The 24,984-nt window shown below is 39.8% G+C and overlaps 1 protein-coding gene across 1 annotated transcript; it reads right to left on the reverse strand.

Moving 5' to 3' along the window:
• Positions 1-11,947: 11,947 nt before the first annotated feature.
• LOC147613558 (plant cysteine oxidase 4-like) lies at positions 11,948-18,691 on the reverse strand. The gene is made up of 6 exons (XM_086781549.1): positions 18,541-18,691; positions 18,246-18,433; positions 13,259-13,431; positions 12,992-13,148; positions 12,697-12,900; positions 11,948-12,557 (listed from the first exon to the last, which is right to left on the reverse strand). The coding sequence occupies exons 2-6, from the start codon at positions 18,343-18,345 to the stop codon at positions 12,433-12,435; spliced, it is 759 nt and encodes a 252-aa protein (XP_086637675.1). The 5' UTR covers positions 18,346-18,433; positions 18,541-18,691; the 3' UTR covers positions 11,948-12,432.
• Between the last annotated feature and the right edge of the window lie 6,293 nt (positions 18,692-24,984).

Consider the following 24,984-nt stretch of genomic DNA (forward strand, 5'->3'; position numbering starts at 1 on the left):
TCTATGAACAAGAGGGAGAGCTAGTCTCAAGAGAGCTCAAGCATGAGTTCAGCCCAATGTGTCCGTGAGCTCTCAAATGAGCCACTATTTATACTAAAACTCCTAAAACTCCCAAAACTTCCCATGTGGGATTATTCTCAAGCCCACTCCCACACTCACTCACAACTTGGAACTCTCTACAAGAGCCCTAAATAAGAATGTCAAGTCTCTTGTTTTCCTGCTTCCATCTTTGTGTTGCATCCTTGCATTGATCACCACTCGTCACGCAACATTCCCCCCCTTCCTATTTTGCGCACGTCCTTGAGCGCGTAGATGCCAAGGAAGAGTAGAATCTCCAGTGTGTACCTGCAAGCAAAATGATAGTAGGTGGTTTGTGTGTTCTCTTTTTTTTTTTTTGGAAAGCAAAAGTACTGACAGACAATAACAAAACAAGCAATTTTACTGAATAAGACATGGCAATAAACGTCCAATTAGCTAGAGGAAGGAAACATTGAAGCAGTGTAGAGATTGAATAGGTTAGTTCAAGCCTTAATAATTACTACTTGCAGCTAACTAAAGTAAAGAATGTTTTATGCCAAATGTATTGTTCTTTTCCTAGAAGGCAAAAGACAACAGTTAATCGAGGGACTATCAAGTAGTATACTGAGTCTATGCTAAGTCAAAAATGTCGGTTCAACATTAATAAATCTAACATAATTATGTAGTGGCAGACTCTTGATATTGCTTAGTGTTTGGTTTAATAGTTTAAGCACAATGGTGACCATCCTGGATTAGACAAGCATTTCTCTTGGTGCCTTTCTGTCATTTTTTTTTTTGGATAGGGCTCTCTTCAAGAGTATGTTTGCGCACCCGCGGTATGGCTATTCCTTAATACACAAGGCATTGGTTTGGGAAAGGTATAGACCTCCCTCGCCTACCATGAATAACAAGGCAATAGGCCACAAACACATACACTTTTCTTTTATTTTTGTCATGCCAATTTTTGTTATGGAAGGTTTATTAGATTGTCCCTAAGCAATGTCCTAGTAAGGGCAAGATATCCACTGACGGTCCTATGATTAATTTAGTCTCTTAGTCCTAGGTGTGGAACTCTACCTTTAGCACAAAACACTAATTACTTTGTATTGCTAAACGGGTAAAAACAATTACGGTCAAACTTACACTATCAAGTCTAAAGCTACTAAAATGCTATCCCTACTCTAGACCAAAGGAGATACATATTGCCATGCTTAGTAAAGTGAAATTTATAAACAATCAAGCAACAAGAAAAATACAGAAAACATTAGAGATTGGCATGAGTTCACCTGTTTCTGTTAAAGCGCTGGTTGGTGAAGAATTGTTTGCACTTGATTGTATGATTGTCAGTTGCAGTACTGAAGCGGAAGATGTAGTTTGGTGCTTGTATCTGTTTTATCCCGACAAAACAAACTAAAGAGAAAGAAAATTAAAAAGACAAAAAATAAGAAACATTGGTGCTGGGAAAAAGTGCCCTGGCTTCTAGTTCTTATTAAGAGAGTACAAGTGCTAGTCTTGCACTGGGGGTGGATGTATGTCTGCATTCTCAGGTGGGTGGACATCAATAGCTTCAGGATGTAAAGATAACCCAGAACGTAATCCTACCCATGGAGTAGATGACAAGGGAAGAAGTGTATCTTCACTAACATATGGTATGGGCACAGTAGGAAGGCTAAAGAAGCACCTATGGTTTTGAAACCGTTCTAAAGACTCACTCACATTGAGCCAAAAGTGACATGTAGATTCATGGGGAAGAAGAACCTGCAAAATGGGAGGGGTTAGCAAATGAAGGGTGTCTTCGCGGGGTGGTTGCAAGATCAGGGTGCCCAGTTTTGTCCACTCAGGCACCCTGTAAACAATAAAAAAACAGGCATTTGTTTACCTTTAGTGGCTAATCTCTCCTAGTAAATGAAGGAATTTCGTTTCAAGTTCTTTTGTTGGAACATCATATTCAAAGTTGGAAATATAGTTGCATAATTTGACTAAGCATTAGATAGTCAAAAGTCCTCATTTTCTTAGGTACAAAGTCAATGTATACACCCTATCCCAAATTGAACTGATTCCATAAAATGCTGATATCTTTTACATATAAACTCATATGAGATTCCCACTTTGTACCTTAGATCTTCACATAATATGGAGCTTAACTTGATTTTTTGAGAAAATTTTAAAATATTTATCTATTTTCTTTAAATATTTCAAGGTCTTTAAAGTGTTATAATATACGCCACTTTTTGTACCCACAATAGCTACCACTTAAGATCCTCAATCTTGTAGATCAAGAGTGGGTAGATACTGAGACATTAGTAGAATGTGGTGGTTAGTAAAAATTGCAAATCCAATGGTTGGAAAATGATCTCTTTTTCAAAATTCTTCCAGACTATCAGAAGGCCTGCAAATATTAATAATCTAATTAGTAAAATTACATTTTTGATGTGAATCATCTAAAACCTATAGGGACTAGTGTACTTGTAATGGTGCATCTATGGAAAAATAAATTGGATCACTCTAAGTATGGAAAGATCATTTGTTTACATTTCATCATATTTTTGATTAATTTTGATTAATTAGACTAATTTATATTAATTTAAGTTATATTAGGTTAATTTAAGGGCAAGTGTATTTTCTATTATTTGCTTGATCTCATTTTAAGTACCTTTTCCCCCAAAATTTTCTCTCCAAGAATTGTCCCAGTCCAGCATAAACTGGATAAAACTGGACACCCTGATCTTGCAACAACCCCGCGCCATGTTTGAGCTCTTTCCTCTTCCGGGAGTCTTTGTTGGTTGGGTCCACGTTGCGGCATCATAATTGCCCAGAGATTATGTCGTTGAGGTGTGACCCCCATGATCTGCTGCATCATACCAGTGCCATAGCGACGCAAATATGTGCGACACTGCCAACATATATGGGAAGCATTCCCCAATACCATACGAGCACAGTCGCGGCAGTGTGGAAACGGATGATGTTGCTGGTAGTATAACTCCACAAATTGTCTTCCACAACAATCCTCACCCACTGGGGCATAAAAATATCGGGAGTGCGTCTGAAAAGGTGCAATGCTGTAGCCCCCTTGATGGTCAGGGTGAGTGCTATCTAGGTCCAAAGATGGACTGCATGTGTCCAGCCAAGTCTCCATTTGGTTATTCTACACAACACATAAGGAAGTGTTCAGATTTTTTTATTTAATGCAAGTTGAACGAAGAATGCTAATATGTACAGGCATGACGAAAATAGAGCTAATAGATTCGATAGATGAATTGCCAAAAAGTAGCTTTTGTAGCATGATAGCTCTTTCAAGAATGAGTTTGTTTTTGGATGTAACATTATGCAAATTGTTTGTGGGGTGTTGACGTATGGCACAGGTTCCTTTTTGTTGGACTCTTTTTGGTACCCATTTTAGAGTACGTGCAAGAGATTGAAGTTTAGTCGGAGGTGAGATTTTAGCGATAGGCATAGGAAATGCATTGGGACAAATAGGAGGAGGTGTGAATGGAGATGTTTGAACACTTCTGAGCTTTGGCAACCATATGGCAGCTGTGTTCTTGCCATCCCATTGGGCTTTCAAAATTTTCTTGGGTCTTCAGAGTGCCCAACTCTAACACCTATGCCTGTAGACTTATGCTGGTAATGTAATTTGATTAGGGAAAGAGTAGAATACCGACGACATTCCAAATAGTTGGAGTTGTAGGAAGAACGCTCTTTCCTTGATAGTAAGAGAGTCTACTTGTGTAGGAGCTTGATTGAAAGTTGTCGGCTTTGTAAGACAAACTTTGACATTGCTTGTGTTTTGAGGAATAGACTCTGAACTTGATTCGGTTGCAATATCCTCCTTTTGATGTGTTGCCTCTGAGATAGAAGTGAGTAAAGGTACCCACTTGCCTTTTTCTTCCCATGTCAGTTTGGAGTATCCCTTCCTGTTCGAGACCTTCTGATGATGTCCAATTGACGCGTCAGCTTGTGTTTCCACCTGGACTCTTTCAGGCTTGGTAAGGCGTGGTTTCCAGTATTGATTTGGTTTCTGTAAGTGAGGTGGTATTGACAGCTTTTGTTCTTGAGTAGATTCAGGAACATAATTATGTTTTGCTGCAGTAGTCCCTGCATTCTTTTTTGGTAGCCACAAGGTAGTAGCACCCTCGTAGTAGCCTTGTGCTTGCAGAACCTTCTTTGGGATCCACCGTTGTTGAGTGGTCTCGTTGGAGGTGGAACTGTTGGTTTTGGTGAACCTCCTCTTTAGCTTTGTATTCCTTGGATGTTCCTTGGCAGCATTGGGTCTTGGCTTGCGAGCTGCTTTAGGTAACCAGATTTGAATTCTAAGTGCTTCCCCCCTTCCATAGCCTTGTGCATATAAGAGAGATGTTGGCACATGCCATCCTTGAGTATTGTCATTGTCATTATTCACCCAAATCATTGGATCTTTTGAGGTTGTCTCTATCACAGTAGTGATGGTCTCCACCTTTTGAAAAGATGGGAGTGCCGAAGCACTTGATCCTGTAAGGTGAGTAGAATTTACCAACAAGGTGTATTGTCGTGAGTTCCAGTCCATACCGCATCTGGTGGTTCTAATCCATGATCTGCCTAGAATAACATCCACCACTGCTTGGCTCTTGTTAGCAACATAAAAAGTCACGCGTGCATGGATTGATCCTGAATGGACATATTAATACAGCACTTGCCTAGGGCTGGGGTTTCATCACCAGAGAAACTCTGGAAGTTCAATGATGCATTGGTGAGCAAAGGTTGGCCTAATGATGTCCACGCTTCATAAGACAAAACATTGCAGTCGGCTCCCGAATCTATAAGTGCAAACGCTGCAAAGATTGCTCTTTGAGTAGGGATCCTTACTTCAATATGAAAGGGATCTACAAAGTCTTCATCATCATTCAAGTGGATGGCCATGATAGCTGCCTTGCAGCGCTCTCGTGCTAGTGCTACTCTAGCCTTAGCTTCTTCTTTTGCTTGACTTTGTAACAAAGCTTGAGCTTTTTACGTGTCTGACTAGCATGTACGCGTATCAGCATATCATCTGTTAGAGGTTCTTCATAGCGCTTCAAGCGGCTACCATTGATGAAGTTAGTCATTGGCTCTCCATTTAAGGTTTCCAACCTTACCGCACCACTCGCACTAAGCTCGTTGATCATAAATGGACCAAGTCCTCGCATTTTTAGCTTGCGTTTTTGTTTCTTCAATGTGTAAAGCAACACTAGATCACCTCTCCTGAAGCGACCTTTCTTCACATGCGTATCATGCCAACGCTTTTGGCATCGTTTTTCAGCATACATGCCAATGATGACTGCCAATAGCCTGTCTTCATCTAGCCTCTCCAATTCATCGATCCGTATAGAGAATTCATGATCCGTCCACTCAAGTTGTTTTGCAACTCGAAGTGTAGGTACAATAAATTCTATCGGAAGGATAGCGTCCAATCCAAAAACTAGATTGAAAGGTGTCGTGCCTATGGACGTTTTGTAAGCAATTCGGTAAGCTCATAGAACTGAGTGAAGTTTCTGTTCCCAATCTGTTCTATGTCCCTCAACAATCTTTGTAAGCGCAGTGCAAAGAGTCTTGTTTGTGCTCTCAGCTTGACCATTTGCTTGCGGGTGATAAGGCGCTGACCTCTTATGGATGACCATGAAGTCTTCCAAAAGAAAGGTAATGACTTCATTGATAAAATGCACACCTTGGTCACTCACAATCTCAATAGGTAAACCGTAGCGTGTAAACACATGTTCATATAAAAACTTTGCAGTGGTCCTAGCATCGTTTTTTACTGTGGCTTTTGCTTCTACCCACTTTGTAAGATAATCTGTGGCTACAATGATATACTCAGCATGTGTATGGCGTGCTGGTGGTTTAATCGGTCCCACAAAATCAATTCCCCATTTGGCAAAAGCTCTAACCCCCATAATTGGTCTCAATGGCATGTCCTCATACTTGGTAGGAGGTTTGGCTCTTTGACATTGATCACATCGTTTGACATACTCTGTTGCATCATGAAAAAGCGTAGGCCACCATAGTCCTGACCATAGTATAAGTTTGGCAGTTGTTTCTCCACAAAAATGTCGACCCCCAATTCCTGAATGTGCATGAGTCAATACGCTAAGGTAGTCACTCTCACAAACACAAGTCCGTAGGTTTCCATCTTTGCCCCTTTTGTACAGCTGGCCTTCAATTATCTGAAAACTCGCTGCTTCTACCTGTATGGCTCTCTTTCTATGCCTAGGCATCTTATCGTCCGTATGACCCTGAGTCAAATACTTCACAATGTACGAACTCCAATTGGGTGTTGTTGAAATATAAAATAGAGTCACATGAGGAATGGGTTTCCTTTGTTGATAAATTTCACAATTCCGTACATACTCTTCTGTATCAGCATGAAGTGTTGGCCACCAATATCCTTCCCACAAAACTCTTTTAACCGTATCCTTTCCAGAGACATGTCTGCCTCCTAAGCTCACGTGGACATATGAGATAATCTCATCATATTGATCAGGGTCAGGGCATAGACGAAGTATTCCATCTTTTCCTAATTTATACAATCGTCTAGAAAGAAGCTTATAAGGAGCACAATGCTCTAAGGTCATTATTTTTTCATTGGTGGGACTAATGGAGTTAACAAATCCTGTTGTTAAAACTTGAATGATGGGTTCTGCCCATCTTGGTGCTCTCAACCAAGAATAGAGTAGCGTCAGGAATATCATCATCTATACCAATGGGTGCTTCTCCTGAAGTTATCCTGGAAAGATGATCAGCCTGCTGATGCATTTTTCCCTTCTTTATCGCTACTTCAAATTCAAATTCAAGTAGAATAACAAACCAGCGTACAATCCTTCCGGTTGCACATGGCTTGTTCACAAGGTAAAGCAAAGCTTGATGATCTACAAAGAATGTAAATTTGTTGGCCAAAAGGTAATGCCGAAACTTCTTCACAGCATAGATCATAGCTAAGCCTTCTCTTTCCGTGGTGGTGTAATTCTTTTCAGCACTATTCAACTGGCGGCTAGCATATGAGACTGGAAAGTCCATTTTGTTCTTGCCTGGTTGAGCTAAAATACAGCCAATTGCAAAAGCCGAAGCATCTATATGTACGTGGAATAAATTATCCCAATCCAGCGACCTGAGAATAGGTGCCGTCTCACTAATGCTTTCTTCAGCTTTTCAAAGGCTTCTTCACAATCCTCTGTCCATTCAAATACAACAAGGAGTGCGTATAATGGCCGTGCTATTTCAGCGTACATGTAGATAAATCTACGATAGTAGCCGCAATGACCCATGAAAACTTGTACCCCTTTTGCATTGTAAGGTCTAGGTAGCTCAACAATAATAGCTATCTTTTCCGCATCCGTGGATATACCATTCCTAGACACAATGTGGCCTAGAATCTTCCCTTGCCTAACCATAAACTTGCATTTATCAGGGTTAAGGCATATGCGATACACTCTGCATTTCTCAAAGATTTTTTTGAGATGCTCTATGTGTTCTTCTCTGTCGTCGATGGAATCCACACAAAAGTCATCCATGAATATTTCAAGAAATAATCGCAGGTATTCTTTGAACACATGGCTCATCAGCCTCCTCTGAAAGGTGGCTGGAGCGTTAGTCAAACCAAAAGGCATGACTCTATATGCAAACACTCCCCATTCTGTAGCAAATGCGGTTTTGTGTTGATCCTTGGGATCAATAGATACCTGGTTGTAGCCCGAAAATCCATCAAGAAAACTGTATGCCTTCTTACCAGCTACCCTCTCCAATACATGATCAGTGAGTGGAAGCGGATAGTGGTTCCGTACAGTAGCAGCATTTACTTTCTTTAGATTGACACATACTCGTAGTTTTCCATTCTTCTTAGGTACTACCACAATCGGTGAAACCCATTCTGTATGTTCAATCTCATAAATAAATTCAGCCGCTAACAGCTTGTCAATCTCTTCTTTGATCTTTTTGGCAAAATTATTGTTATACGTGTAAGGACGCTGCTTGGATGGCTTGGCATCCTCTCGCATGGGAATTGTATGTTGGCAAATCTTTGGATCTACCCCCTTAAGGTCTTTGTAACTCCAAGCAAATATATCTCGATACTCTCTCAGAGTAGAGATTAGCAATTCTTCCTCCGCTTGGGTTAAGTCTGTGGCAATCCACACGTTGCGTGGCTCTTCGCTTGGTTCTGCCAGGTCTATTTTCTTGGCGTCCTTAGGGCCATCATAGGAAACTCCTGGTTCCTCAGGTTTCTGTCGAATAGGTTGTTGCAAGACTATTTTCCGATCTTGTATGGTGAATTTCTTGAAGTTTGAGGGGATATTTGTGGTATCCTCTTCTTCCTTTGAGTCATCACTCATGGAAGACCATGCTGCTTTTAGCATTCTCTTCTGTTCTTGCACTAGAGCTTTACGCTCCACTCTCGTCATGGTGCTTTGTTCAGTCTTGATTGAATGCACTGAAGCCTTAGAATTTAGCTTCGGTTTCCTTTTCCTCTTCTTCTTTGGGTTGTCACCCTCCTTCTCGTTTTGCTTTTGCACTAATTGAAAGCCGTATCTCCATTTCAACTCGTCTTTGATGCAATCATCAGCTCCCAAGTAGTACAAGTACTCGTTCTTACCTACAAAGGTTGGAGGTGGAATAAAGTCTTCTTTATCCACATCTTCTCTTTCTTTTTGTTGTTGTTGTCTCTTTTCCTTGACTTCCTGTTTGCGAAACTTCCGGTGACTCTTGCAAAAATTACGTTTCGGTTTGTCACTAGGAATACTCAACAAGACCTCAGTCTGAGTTATAATTACAAGGTGTGACCCTTCTTTCTCCCTTTCATGCAAGTTTGCTAAGGCAATAACTAGGAGCAGGAGGAATACCATCATCAAGTCAGCCACTCTTACACCAAGCATGTTATGAATTCATCATGCCCCTTGGAGTATGGAACTCTAGATTTGTGCAAGCCATGAGATCTTGCACACAAGCCGCTCTTACACCAAGCATGTTATGAATCCGTCATGCCCCTTGGACTATGTCATGCCCCTTGGACTATGGAGGAACTCTAGATCTGTGCAATGGAAAATCAATAAACCATGGACTAGATAATCTCTACTCTACTCCAAAAATAATATAGCTTAGATATGATTAAGGTTAGTAAGATAGTTTTTCAACAAGCTTATAATAAGTCACAAAATATAATATAGATATATCGATTAAAAAACCACATGCACAACTGCCCAAGCATTCTAGTTTAATCAAGAGTGACTTTGATAATGTAGATAGAGTTTGAATAAAATACTACATCATCACATACCTAACGTTCTTATGTTTTTTGCAAAAGATAATTTAAATCATCGTACCACACATTATTAAACCCACAATATTTATGAAAAAGCTTGTTACCACATAATGCCCAAATGAGTAACAATACCAAAAATAAACTGTTGTAGAATTACCGAACTATGATTTACATAATTGCAACATGTTAGAAATGTTGAGGCTCTTCTGGTTGTTGGTTCATATGAAGTCTATTTATGGAGAAAAATGATATGAACTAGTTAGATTTGCATACTATTTTTATTTATTTAAAGGAGAAAACTACTTTTTAAAATGGATTTGGATAGCCAGTATGATATTTATTTATTTAAAGCAAAAAACTACTTTGTTAAAAGAATTTGGATAGGCAATATGATTAGTTTTAGGGAATAGAATGTTTCCCTAGACTTTAAACTTGAGGTTAAATGAACACTTGGCAGAATCGTCACCATTCATTGTTTGATAAGGCCAACGGATCGGATGAATTGATGGTTTTCGCCAACTTGCAAAGGCAGGCACCGACGGCGTCGCCCTCGCCCTCGCCCTCGCCCTCGCCTTCCTTCCATTGCAGAAAAAGACTACACAGAGATCGTATCAACGGGCACCAAAACCAGGATGTGTAAGAAATACAATTGAGAGATTCAAAGTCTCGCACTGCCGATGAGCTCAGATCAGCAGCCTGCATGTTTGCTGCTGTGGGTAGAGTGCTTTCTGCAAGTATCACCCACCTTCTAAAATCTTGAAGCAAAGCTCCACCCTTTCCATCTCTGGATCTGCGCTGATCCTATCTTTTCATGCCTGACTTCACCTTGAACTGGCTCAAAGACCATCGCTCTGCAGGTTGTGCTTACAAACTATGAAAAGAAAAACACTGGAACTTAAGCTTCTTTCTTTTTACTATTAATAACATCTTGAGCCCCTATGATTTCTCTGAGGGCATGCTCTCACCTGTTGGTTATCGCTTGGAACAAGACTTATTACTGCAATCTCTGTCCAATTACCTGCTCTTAAAAATACTAGCTATGTGGTTAGTTTATCATAATCGAAGTTAATTTTGGGCTTATTGGAAGTGCATTTTTTGGATTAAAAAATAAATAAATCTATACCTTATTTAAGTGACACACAATACTATTGTCTTTAGCTTCTACTGTGCCCACATGCAAAAAAGGATGATCTCACTGTTCACTTCTTTTGGTTGGCATACTTTTAGAGCTTTGTCCAGATCAATTAAAGAAGCATGCACACTCAAGTTGTGAGAAGCATTGATGAAGGCAATGCAAGTAGAAAGAATCTCATACAACTCCATGAGAGCTTACAAGCACTCGCGCATGCACACACACACACACACACAGACACTCCCAAAATTGTGAACAACTTGATCACGAGCATATACAAGCACTGAGCACCCTACAACATCCTCATTCACAAGGAAAGAGGGATTGGGGGTTTAATACTTATAAGACATATAGTCACATGCACTGTGAATAACTTGATCACGAGCATATACAAGCACTGAGCACTCTACAACATCCAGGAAAGAGGGATTTGGGGGTTCACTTATACGAGATATTGTCACATGCACTCCTTTAAAAGCTCATAAAAAATATGATAGAAGTTACCTAACATATTCATACCACACCTAACAGGTCCCAGGTCTTTTGGCCAACTACTCTAAACCTACTCAGGGTATCCTAAACGAGTCTAAACCTTCCCCAACTTCCCCAAAGTCTCTACTCCATGCTAGCTGCTCTTGTATCGCGTAGTGTCACATTTGCAATCCTGCAAATGTGCTCTTTGGTTCCTACTCACCCATATTCTTTGTTTGGTCCTACACATGCCATTCCAACATGTGATGTACTGACAGCATTGACGATGTTAGGCATCATGATGCACGATGACGCACGATATTTTCTACACTTTCTTGTCAAGGAAGCCCCCCCCAAAAAAAACATATGAGATGAAGGATGCCCACATAACACACGACATCGAAGTGCCATGCCTTTATTGGATGCTACAACTTATTTTATATGTTACACTCATGCATGAATTTTGGCCTCCTCAGTAGGGCTAGAACTCCATTTTATGTAGCCTCTATGGTAAAGGCAAATTGTTCATATAGCATCAACTTTTTTCTTTAGTCTCTATAGGAAAGGGGGACTATTCGTATGCATCTCTATTTAGCTTCTATCATATCAAGGGGACTTTTCATTAAATGAAGTATGAAAATTTTTCTAAACTTATATAAAGAAAGAATTTTATTATGTAGCCAGGGCCCTCCTCTCATGCTCCACCATGTCACCTTGTTAAAGACGCTGCCTCCACTAAATAAAGGAGATCCACAGAGACAAGAAAAAACGTTAAGGTTCCGAATCTCATGTTTTTTTATGATGCTTTTTGCAAATTCATCTTCCTTCATAATTGGCCACACTAAACCTACTGTAACTTCTTAGAAAAAAGAAATAACCTCTTTCAAGATCTCTCAGGGGGCATCAAATTTGAGTATTTTACTTTCTCTTCTTCTAGGCATGGCTCACACACACGACACCAACATATGACGACGAGGACACAGCCAGTTCTCTTTATTTAAAAAATAAAAAATAAAATCTTTGTTAAGAAGTGCACCCAAATGAACCAACCATTACTTGAATCAATATGAGGCCCAAGAATGGCTGAATTGCAATTTCAAGAGGTTCAAGTCAAATTATTTAATGTCTTGTTGGGGGGGGGGCGGGGGGGTGGGGGCATGTCCTATTACTGTGGTTGCCTATATACCATGCTGTCCACTAAAGGGCGTGAGTTCCAACCCCCACAGCTAGCTCTCCCCTCCCTCTCTTAACACCCAAAGAAACAAAAAATAAATGATTATTTCTTGTCTTCAACCATGTTAGTCCATCACCACAGCCTTTGCAAGCACACGCCTACTACCCACACATACTATACAAAGTGCCACATAAGCCTAGTAGCCCCTTACACGTAGGTGATTCTCTCTCTCTCTCTCTCTCTCTCTCTCTCTCTAGGCTGTGAAGACGATGATGGACCTAATCATGCTAGAAGGGCCTAGTATAAAACTTGGCCACATTGGAAATCCTCTCCCTGATGATCTTGATGTTGCCCTTAAACTAGAAGCCTTTTTGTATCTCATAGTACAATTTTTGGAGCTTCATAAGGCATGCATTTCACAAAATCATCTGGTTGTTGGATTTCTTCCAGCCAAGCAAAAGTTTGTCTGAGGACGTCCATATTCATACTTTCGGCAAGGGCGCCTGTTCAGGAAAGCAGCAAGCTATTAGCAAATCAATCAAGTCTCCTTCCTAAACAAGCTCTTAGCAAATCATTAGGTCTCATTCAGAGACTGCTTTCATATTCGACTATCATAGTTTGGAAAAGGTTGTGTAGGCAAACCAGAACGACTCGAGAACGGGAAGTCGCGGTAATACGTAGCAATTCTCCCTTCTTCACTCGCGTATGGGGGAGCAAGGACATCCAGCATTGCACAAGCTGTTACACCTTTAATGGCATGTATATTGCCACCACTTGTGGGGTATAAAATAGATGATTCACAAGGTGCCATAAACACTTGATCCATGGCCAATTTTGCCAATCTAGCTGCAACAATTGAGATGTTTTGATCAGCATTTAAACGTAGCTTTTTTAAGTTCCAAAATTGCATAAAAGATATGCAAAAGACAAAGCTTACCCTTCGATATGCCTGTCTCAGGCCATTTCACCAAAGGGTCAACCCAATCATAGGACTTCACATGCATGGAACCATATAAAAGTTTGCTCAGAACAGTCATGCCTGGATGATCGTGAAGAGGTATAACTGCCGATGTTGGCAGAAAAAAGATCCCCATCTGTAATAGCCAAATATGAAGTGAAATGTGTCAACATAATGTAGATCCAGACACAACGACAATCCCAGGAGCACCATTCAATATCTATAATGTGAGGTTTGAACGCTTACTGAAAATCTTTCGCATGCATGAATGTGCCGATAAGAAATGGGTGGTGCCCACCGAGCCACCATTGATGAATGCATACCCGTCCAGCCTCTTAACATTCCAAAGAAACCAAAGCCTCGATCTTCTTGGGCAAGGGTCTCCTCATTTAGACCAAGATCTGAAAGTGTCATGGCATCTGCATATGCAATGTCAATGCCACAACAATAGTCATAAAGAGGGCTAAAGGGCGCAAATGAGAAGATACTTATTACTGATGGGCCGCACTACAACTTGTGTTAGTAGAGAAGTCCCAGTATGCAGAGCAGTAGCTCCCAAGCCCATTGCCTCTACCTTGCCACCTTGAAGAGATTCTGCAATTCTAAATGCAGCAAGGTCAGGGCACCCAGCAAGATGCAGCCAGTAGTTGAAACTTTAATTAAGCACCCGGTGAGGAAATCCAGTTCGCAGCCAGCAGCTTGTAATCCTTTCTATACAGCTAGGTGAAAGCCTCTTTGCAGGCCATTGAAACCTGATGAGCGTGTGATTGCTCAGCCCTAATATCTGTCTGCATGTTGTTTACTCTGTCTTAAGCAATTCAGGTAATTTGGTTCACTAACCATAATAAACTCCCTTGGTCAGTCATGCTTCTGCCTAGCAGCTTGCTTTGCCCAATGTTAAGAAATGATTTAACACTTATCTTGATTAAAATGAATAATCTCACTGCAGCTGGGAGCGACATTGAAAGAGATGGGCCGCGGGAGGGGGGGATGGCCCGCTCACAGGTGTGTGTAGATCTCTCTCAAGAAAAAAGATATATTGTTCTACTGAAAATACCAGTGAAAAGAGATGGATGGCATTCACTGAGCATATCGCACTAGGAGTCTAGGTCTTAATGGCATGCTGGCCCCCCACCCCCCAAAACTATGTGATTACCAATAAATATACAGCTGCAATTCTGGAGTTTCGATGGGAAATAAAAATAGATTCTCTGCTACCAAATTTACCTGTCCTTTCAACTCAAATCTTCCAGGAAATACATCTTTAAGGTTTCTGACCAGGATCTCTCAACCAGCATTAGTCTAGGGTGTGGATACATGTCTTTGAGAATGGGAGATTGTCTAAATACACTTACGTATGTTTGAGAATGGAAGATTGTCCAAATACATTTGATGCACGTGCGAATTTATTCATGGGATGTCTGTGTCATCACCCACATGTGGAGATACCCTCACGTCAAGGTTGGCCAGCTTACAAGTGTTGGGGGATGCATGGATTACCATGGCACCCCATGGTGAGGTGTGTAGGGAACCATCGCATACCTGCTCTCTTTGTTGTGCATACTCACTCTCTCTCTTCCGTGCACGCATACACTTGTTAGACATCATCATCCCCTTGCTACTAGCTTCCTGTGTGATATCCTATTTTAGCTTTTAGGGCTGACCATGTTAGCTAGAGGGCTGGTCACCCCTCACACCATTTACCCATATTTTTCCCCATTTTATGGAGTCCTGGAGATTTATCCTAGTCGTGGGATGCCAATCGGCTGCCTACATCTGGGCATATATATAGCCGGTCCCTTCTCACTCTTTTTCATTGCTTAGCATTGTTTGCTACAGTCCCTCACATACGAGGCTTGCTCGGGACATGTATTCTTGGTTGATGATATTGAGAGCAGGTCTATACCTGTGTTTCCTCTCCATCTCTCTCTCTCTCTCTCTCTCTCTCCTGTGTTTCCACTTTCCCTTCTTCCGCTGTGCATTCTATCATGGTATCAGAGCGCCGGTGAAGAACGGTGTTGGATGCTCCCTCCTGCGTTTTTTTTTCTGAGAGTTGCTGCTGGTCGCCTGTCTCTTCCAAGCGTCTTCTCCATTGCAACCCCATGGTCTTCCTTCATCGGTTTGACCTCTAAGAACCCACTGCACACCCATTTTCTGCACTGTTTTCAGGGCAGCAGTACCTAGTGTGCTGCGTTTTTCTACAGGCGGTTTTCTACAGCAGATTCGCAGCGTTTTTTCAGCATCTACCCCCCCCACCCCCGCCCCCCCATTCTGTGCAGGACAGCAGCAGCATCTTTGCTACGTTTTTTTCTCCTACAGGTTTGCAGGTTTGCTGGTTCTGTTTGCTGCTTTGAGGCTTGGGTGTACCTATTTCGTCTGTTTTTTCCAGATTCAGCCCTATCTATTGCCCCAAATACTTCTGCGTTTTCAGATTTGCAGCAACAACTGGCCATCTCACGCCCCTTCCCCAATGCTGCTCAGAGACAGGCATCTTTTGCATCTCCACGCTGATACACCCGCCATAGTCACCTTGCGTAGAGCACCGCCTATTGCGACAACAGTGCCTCTTTTAGATTTCATCCTGTAACCACCAATCTCCACCCACCCTTCTGAGAGGAAGCTTTTGGAGAACAAATTTAACAAGAAGGTTCTTTGAATGCTGACAGGTGTCTTGCTCCCGTGGTTGTGGAGAGAAGCCGAGGACCCTGTTGGCGTTTGGAGCAAGACGGTTGAAGAAGAGCACCAACAGGGTCTTGACTCGGGGTAAGATGACCTTGGGAAGACCCCTTGCGATTGTCTACACCAAGCTTAGTTGAAAACTGTTTTCATCATTTGTTGATGTCATTTCTTTAATCTGAATTGTATTAATATAGTGATTTGGTTCTGAGATCTCTGCTCAGGTTTCATCGCCTCGCTCATGAGGCTTCGTTGTGGGGGTGGGGGAGATAGGAAGGGGGTGGGTGATGGTGCTCTTGCAATAAGCCCCCACATCAGGGGGGTCGCTCTGGCACAGGACCAACCAAATGGGTCTATTGTGACTGCCCGCAGCTGCTGGAGTTCTTTTGGGAGCAAGATTGCAGGGTGTTCCATCTGGTGACACACAAAGCACTGGTCAGGACGTCCACAGAACTCTATTTTCTAAAGAAAGTGAGAACCATCAGGGTGGGGAATCAAGAGATGCTAAGGAAGATTCTCTCGTGAGGGGATGATTAGCCAGAGGGACCAGAGGTCTACAGCCCGGCGAAGGTGGCTAGCATCGACCTGGGGCACACTTATTTTGAAAGGGTAATTTTGAAGAGAGGCAAAAGGGTGCCTTTTGGGTACACCCTTTTAGGAAGGGAACCGTGTACAACTAAAGGGGTAGAAGAGAAAGGAGGGGGGGGGGGGGGGGGGGGTGTGAGTGAAACAAAAGAAGGGCGGCGGCACGAAGAAGAAGCGCCCTATGCCACCCTATCATTGGTAAAAGCTCACAGTACTCCCAAGAAGAAAACAACCACTATGAAATCGACCACAGAGGCCAACAGATTAGAGTAGGTGCCATCTAGCAAAGTAGGCACATCGCATGTGCACTGCGTACTACAATGGGGATTATTTGCAAACTTTATCCATGAGAGCAGCCGAGTCAAACTAAACTTGAATTATAGCCATTGCCAAGGAACTAGATGACAAAGATCTATAGAGCCTTGCTCATTAATAGGTGCCACTTGCATGAGATATGAGTTTCCTTAGAGCGCATCTGCTACCAGCAAACCTACAAATGACGGTGGTGGCCTCTAAAGAGGCAATGGAGGATGACAAAAGCTGGAAGCTGCTTCAAAGAATGAGCAAATGAGAGTGGCCTCAGTTGGGAAAGAAGAAGTGGCTGCCATGGAGGGGAAGGGACTAGGGGCCGTACTCAAAAGTCTAATGAAGAGCAACACTAGCAACCCCTAAACAGAAGGAGAGGGAAGCGGAAGCTTAAGGGGCAAAGCAAAAACAGACATGGAAAGCAAGGAAGAAGGGGGACAAAAAATTAAACACCAAGGAATTCAATAATTGTACTCATTTAGCCTTTTTTTTTTTGTGTGTGTGTGTGTGTGTGTGTGTGTGTGGAGAGGGAGGGGGGGAGGGGGGGCTTTGTGCATGCACGCAAAGGAAATGGGCCAGCAAGGCTAAAGCATAGCAGGGCGGACAAGGCATCGTGGCTGGGGAAAGAGCAGGCGGGCTGCACACTCGGGACCTTCGTGTCTTAGGGGTGATTTTCGCTTGTTCAGAGACTTCATCAGGCTTGCAGTGGAAGGGGTGGTGACAGAGCATAAGGAGGTGGAAGAAGGGCTAAGGGAGGGAGGGGGTGGAGCTTGCACTAGTGAGGAGCAACATCTACCTTTTGCAACTTTTTCATCCTCTCACTGCTTTAAATTTCGCAAACAGAGTTTTTGAGATCCATATGAGCAAGTGAACTTGTGGATGGGTATGCTCCACTGAGATTTGGAGTGGAATCTAAAGAAAGTTTTCAGTAGTTGGTTTCTCGACCTGTGCTTGTACAAGAGGATTCTCATAAGTGAAAAGATACTTCATCACTCACGAGGTGCTTGATCAGAGGTTTTGTCGGGAGATACGATTGCAAGTTCTCATGTTGCCTAGATGAGGCTAAAATGTCCGCTTCAGAAAAGGACTCGGAGCTTCCCTGCAGTTGTCAAGGCATCTGGTACCTTGGGGAAGAGCACACTTGAGTTTGTCAGCTAAACTCTACATAACTTAGCTAACATGATATTAAAGGGGTTCGAATGAGCACTGCACATTCGATAAGAACAATGCCACTCCGATATGATGATCATGCAAAACTAGCCCTACCTCATTTTGTGTTGCTAAGACATGCTGCTCCCAGAGGATCAATGTCATCATTCACCCTCGGCAAGCAGGAACATAAAACATCGGCAAGCAGGAACATAAAACATGGGCTTCCGAAAAACGCTGCACGACGAGGAGCCACCCGGTAATTGGTGAGGCAGTTGGCCTGCATGATGAAAGAGTAAACTAGCTGGCCAGCTTTGCACTTTCTTTTAGCCAGAGTGCATACTTGGTGATAGCATCATAAAGAATGATTGAATTAACGCCTTTCATTGCTGGCAATTCTCCATATTGTGGAACCTTAATCTTTATATACTTGGTGATAACATCATAAGAAATGACTGCACTAAAAACCTTTAAATTTTGATTCTCTGAAAGCATTGCAAACCTGGGTTACACTTACCAATGAGAGACTTGACATGTTCCAAGCCATCAGGGGAAGGCCCATCAGCGGCGGCAGCAAAGGTCGCCTTGCAAGCGTCGTAGAGCTGTTGCAGCGCCATAGCCGCGGGTTTTGCAAGGAAGGATGTGTACTGAATCACTTCACCAAGAGGCAATGCATGCCGTACACTCCACTCACTGTGCCGTACACTGCCAGGTTCTAGAATCAGATTGAAGCATTGGCAAAAAAGAGAGAAAACAAGCAAGGAAGCAAACTTTTATGGGGATTTGGGGGAAAAAAAAGGAAAAAACCTTACTGTGTAAGACGTAGCTATGGCTGGCTTCGCACAGACCTACGATAGACCTGCGATTCTGATTAAATAACCATGGTGGGAAGCCACGCGAATCTTACACCCTTCAAATAAAATAAAGTATTATTGAGCGAAACCGCGGGCGACTACCAAGGTCGCCATTGATTCTTGACTTGGCACCATCGTTATGATGATGTGCTTTTCCAAGTCAATTCTGTGTGCGCCCCTGTTTTCAAACTATGATCATCATCATGACTTTTGTGTTGGCTCGGTCATAGGGTGCGTTCACACATTCCGTCTTGACTTATTGTTATGAGAGTAGGGTGCGTTCACACATGCCGTCTTGACTTATCGTTCTCCCAGAGTAGGGTGGGTTCAGGTGCTGCTCTCTTATCTTCACACACACACACACACACACACACACACATGCCATCTTGGCTTATTCATAGTTATGACAGTAGGGTGCGCTCACATGGACTCGATCATGTAGTCTCTTATCTTCACACACACACACACATGCACACACATGCCATCCTCACTTATTGATAGTTATGATAGTAAGGTACGTTCACACAGACTCGATCATACAGTCTCTTATCTTCTCTCTCTCTCTCTCTCACACACACACACACACACACACATGCCATCTTGACTTATTGATAGTTACGATAGTCGAGTGCGCTCACACGGACTCGATCATGCAGTCTCTTATCTTCACACACACACACACTTCCTCCAACTCTCGTGCCTTCAAGAGTGTCAATTTGTATGTGGATTCGACAACAAGTTCGAACTTGGAAAACATTTTAACCAAGAGTTTCACATCCCACCATAGCAAAATCTACAACCACCTAATTCTTAGTTCATTTTTCATGGCGTAGTTAACTTGGTTCTAAGACCTCCCATTGCATTAATTGTTATGTTTTGTTGTGCATCCCAGTACCTTGAAGGTGGCATGCAACATCTCTCTCTAGGTTTAGGTGAAGTGTGATGTTCATTTTTGTCCTATTTATCAATGCTTTGTTTCAATACAATAAATTGGTACATCCACATTTTTACAAAAAATCATTTCAAGGCAAGAACTGAACCCACACCCTCTGAACTTTAAATGGCATGATTCAAGCCCTTACATCTCTGACATTGCTATCAACCACTCTAACTAGTCATAACTATCTGCCTTTAGGACTTGTCATGGCATAATGACATATTTTAGCTACACCACTTTGATATGTGATGTTTGCATGCAAGCTTCAATGCTTTAATGATTGTTGCTTGAGTATCGAGTTAATGATTGTCCCTTGAGTATCCATTTCCATGATGTAATTCTATCTCATGAGAATGATTTAGTACCTAACTATATGACTACTATTAGGGTGAGGGGAACCCTAGATCTCAAAGATTTCAGATAGTGGGAAAAATATACTACTTACTCCACCATAGCTGAAAGCTTTTACACTAAATTAGGTTTTTACCAAAAGTTGATAAATGTTTTTTCTTTTACATTAAATTAGGTTTTTACCAAAAGATAATAAATGTTTCGCCTTTAAGCTTTTCTTTGCCTGGGCACTAAAAAATGATAGATTCTCGATGTTCTTGTCCTTACAAATGCTGCTGCTGCTTAGAAGATGTGAAGTAAATTCAAGCTCACAAGATTTGGCAAAGGTTGTTGACTCAAGTGAAGTGTGGGCATTTCTTTATTTGTTTGCATTTTATGTATGCTTATCTAAAGTGATACCATATTATTCATTATTTTCCTTATGTCATGCTAACATGCTTACGGCGAGGGGAACCCTAGATCTCAAAGAATTCGAATAGTGGGGAAAATATGCTACTTACTCCACCATAGCTGAAAGCTTTTACTTTAGATTAGGTTTTTACCAAAAGTTAATAAATTTTCTTCTTTTACATTAAATTAGGTTTTTACCAAAAGATAATAGATGTTTCGCCTATAAGCTTTTCTTTGCCTAGGCACTAAAAAATGAAAGATTCTCGATGTTCTTGTCCTTACAAATGCTGCTTAGAAGATGTGAAGTAAATTCAAGCTCACAAGATTTGGCAAAGGTTGTTGACGCAAGCAAAGTGTGGGCATTTCTTTATTTGTTTGCATTTTACGTATGCTTTATCTAAAGTGATACCATATTATTCATTATTTTCCTTATGTCATGCTAACATGGGTAAGTATTTATTATGCAAAAGCAAGGAAAATAACGCATGCCAATTATCAAGGAAGCTCCAAAACATTCCTCATCCCGTTTTACCTTTAATGTTAATGCATCATACTCATGTGATACGGTTTTCAGCTCATCAAGGAAGCTCCAAAAGATTCCTCATCACATTTAACCTTTAATATTAATGCGTCATACTCTTGTGATACGGTTTTCAGCTCACGTGTGGAATTATTTACTCGTGCACCATAGATAATAGAACATCGCTATAGTTTATTTTTCCCTTTAATAGAACTTTGCTTTAATAGAACATTAGACGTGGCTCATATGTATTTCAATTAAATCTATGGAAATGAAAGGAAAAGTTTGGTGTTCAAGTGTAATATTTGAATAATTTATTGTCAAAATTTAAAACAAGTCCACACTAACATAGGAATGATTAAATACGTAATCATGTCATGCTAACTTTTATAACTCCACATTTGTAATAAGACTTAACAAAACAACAACAACATAAATTTGTTTTAGTAAATTTTGATTATTCAAGTATGAACTTTGTCTTGTGAACCATCTTGTAGAGTTCTTTTGCTTAGCCCATTCGCATGCAAGATTAAAAACTCTATAAATCTTGGCTACATAATCCACTAAATAATTTACATTTGATAAAAATATTAAATGTACACAATAAGTTTTTTTTGGAAAGTGGAAGATTAATTAGTGATTTTCCAACTAAAGAATATTATTCCATTACTAAGCCCTTTCAAGAATAATTACTTACCATATATACTAATAAATATTGGTTGAAATTTGGAGCGTCCTGCAAATGCCACATTGTAAAGCAATAGCTCTAGAAATTTAAGGACTACCTGAAGACCAAAATTTCTAAGATTCTGTCTATTGTGACCATGATAAGTCTATTACATCACTTAAATAGTTTATTTTCTTCATATGTGCATGTGTATTTATTTCTTTAAAGATATGAATAAACATGGTAGTGGATAATGTGATAATTGAAATTGTTTTTGCTATAGGATTTGTAACGTCAAATCAAAGACATGCATTTTATGTAGGTTAATGTTATTAGGAGAATCTTGCCAAGATAATATTTCATCTTTGAACATATGCCTGCATATATCGCATGTCCCTTGAGGTGACCACTGGCCCCCATTTTGTAGATGCACTTACAAAAGCTTATGGTGTTCCTTTTTATTACTTACTCCCATCTTAACAATTATGAATTTGATATTACATTAATATTTATGCTAGGCTTCTAAAGATAACTAAAGATAAGTAATGTGCATGTGCAAAAAATAAGAGAACGTCCATTTTAATTTCATGATACATAGATATATATCAATAATAGTTGCTTATTAAACTTTGCCACCTAAGTATATACATATGTATCAATAATAGGTTCTTTGGTGTGCTCACATTAGATCTTTCATAAGGTTGCTTATTAAACATTGTTTAAAGTTACTCTTAAGGTTGTTTGAAAGTTAAGATATTTTTTTGTGTGGATGGTCTCATAGTTATTCAAAAAGAAGATTTTACGTTCTTATAGATATGCATTAAAAAATAGCCATGTTTTATGTTCCTGACACTCTAGTAGAGTGTGTATGTGAGTCTTTCAAAAAGGCATATGATTAGTAATAGCAACTAAGATATAAATGCTTATGTAGCTTTAGTTAAGGATGTTATACTCAAAAGGAAGTTAGTTAAAAAGATATTGAATTAGCCAATATAGTCACACATGCACACCGTGGACTTGAAATTGTAATCTTACGTGCCTCATCATTCACTACCTTATGTCTCAATTAGTATAGCATCGGGATACTTATGTTATTTTGTGTGCTAGTTGTAAATGGTCCATGTATACACGTGGTAAATTTTTACAACTATTTCAAGATTAGGGCTCATCAACACATAGAAGAAGTACACTAGAATAAATTAATTAATCATGTAGTACAGGTGGGATTTCAACCATACACGTATAAGAAATACATGTGTGCTTTTGCATTTTAGTTAAATTATGGTTTCATTCATTTCTTGCAATATGTATACATTATTGCAAATAAATGCCTTTAATGTGTTTCAATTTGAAACACAATGTATGCTTTGCATTTTAGTTAAATTATGGTGTCATTCATTTCTTGCAATACTTATACATTATTGCAAATAAATGCCTTTAATGTGGTTTCATTCATTTCTTCCAATATGTATACATTACTGCAAATAAATGCCTTTAATGTGTTTCAATTTGAAGCAAATCTTTAGCACAAATGTCACTTAACTATTGTTACAATATGTATACATTATTCCAAATAAATTCCGTTAATGTGTTTCAAATTGAAAGAAATCTTTAGCACAAATGTCACTAAGCTATTATTGTTATGATAACAACATTCGTAAGCACAAGTTCTTTTCATTACAAGCATAATATCTAATTATTAACTTTGAGATATGGTAAAGTATACCCCCTCTAAATTGTAAAATGCTGTTAATACTCTTTTTATCATGCAAGTCCAACACCCGAGCACAACCAAAAAAAAAAGTCATTGTTGTCTCCATTTCATTCCTTTTTAGGCATTCAAATATAAAAAGGGTGTTGAGAGCTTACGCGCCAAATGAATGGTGAGTAAAATACATTGGAAAAAATCCCATTGTAATAATAATTTTCTTTAAAAATTAGGTGAGGACATAACACTTTCATGTACATTACGTACTACATATTCCTTTATGTTGTAGAGTAGATTCGGAGTTAGGCTTCTAGAAACATTATTAATACTGAAAACAACCTAATACATGCTCTTTCAAAGCATCAACATAGCTCATTAAAATTAATAATCAATTCACCCACATGCATGTGCCAATTAATGTTTCTAAGCTAGTTAGTCATTATTCTATTGTTAAAGGGATCTTCACATATAATGATACCTAAAATCAAAGGTAAAGATCCTACTTACCATATTTAAATTGATGGGCAAGGTCAAACACTGATGTAAAAATAATGCATAATAAAGATATAATATGACACTTTGTGTTGGGGCCATTTTGTCATCAACAAAATTAGACCACACCTCAAAAAAGTTACATTTACTATCATCAAAGGAAAGACTTAAACTTGCACATTATTCTAGTAAGTAACCTTTTTCAATGATAATCGCTACTGCCCAAAATGGGTTGCAAAGTATTTTAATGTTTCTTGATAATAACAAAGGGAACGATAAAACCAAAAGCTCCTATTAGTAGTATTATATATCATCTTGCTATAATAGACTTTTATGCAAGGGGAGACAAATCCAATGATTTCTTTGAAAATAATAAGTTTATTATAATGCAAGGTTTAAGAATTGATATCAAGCCTGTCTACTGTAAAATGTTGATCATGTGACTTAGTGTGTGTTGAGAGAGACCAATGTGCCCAAAAAAACTATATGCAAAGTGTCACTATAGTCGTATTTCATAATTTTTGAAAGTTTATGATGCAAAGGTGCTTTATCTACTTAGCTTTAAACTACTTACAATGCTCGTATACTTTTTAAATAATTTATAGTGTAAAAAATAACCAAGTATACCTAGAAAATATATGTACCTTTGTATAATTCAATTGAGAATATGGATTTATAGTGCTTAGATGTCAATTTAAAGGCTTTAGCCATCACGTTTATTGTGTATCTAGAAATGGTATGTTCCTTTATATATGTCAATTAAGAATATAGATTTATAGTGCTTATATGTCAACATAAAGTCTCTAGCTGTCAAGTTTATTGTGTATCTAGAAATGGTATGTTTCTTTGTATAAGTCAATTAAGAATATAGATTTATAGTGGTTAGCTATCAATTTAAAACCTCTAATCATTATAAACAATATATCTTATGTAAAAGGCAATTCAAGATGAATAGCGAAGTGACTATATCATGTATGAATATTGATAATAATTAGGTAAAGACTTTAACATACAAAGGATGAAAGAATAAGGTCATTTAAGACAAAGCTGAATTCTACTCAACCATATTTCAACCTTATCCTAAAATGTCCTATAGAGAAAGGAAAAAATGTAGTTTTAGGAGTTACTAAATAGCAACATTCCTTAGCACTTGATGGTTCATGGATCATCAATAATGGATCATCCTAACATGACTAGTCAAAAGAGTTAGTATGCTCGCTCTCTCAAGCCTATGGGGGAGTCCATCCTAATGCCCAACCATGGGAATAGATACCATTTCTTTTATTTCAAGCAACAATGGTGATACTAAAAAGTTGTTTGATGTCCTTTATACATGA

Source organism: Cibotium barometz, chromosome 43 (assembly GCF_041138505.1).
Source record: "Cibotium barometz isolate CiBa-2024 chromosome 43, ASM4113850v1, whole genome shotgun sequence".
NCBI lineage: Eukaryota > Viridiplantae > Streptophyta > Polypodiopsida > Cyatheales > Cibotiaceae > Cibotium > Cibotium barometz.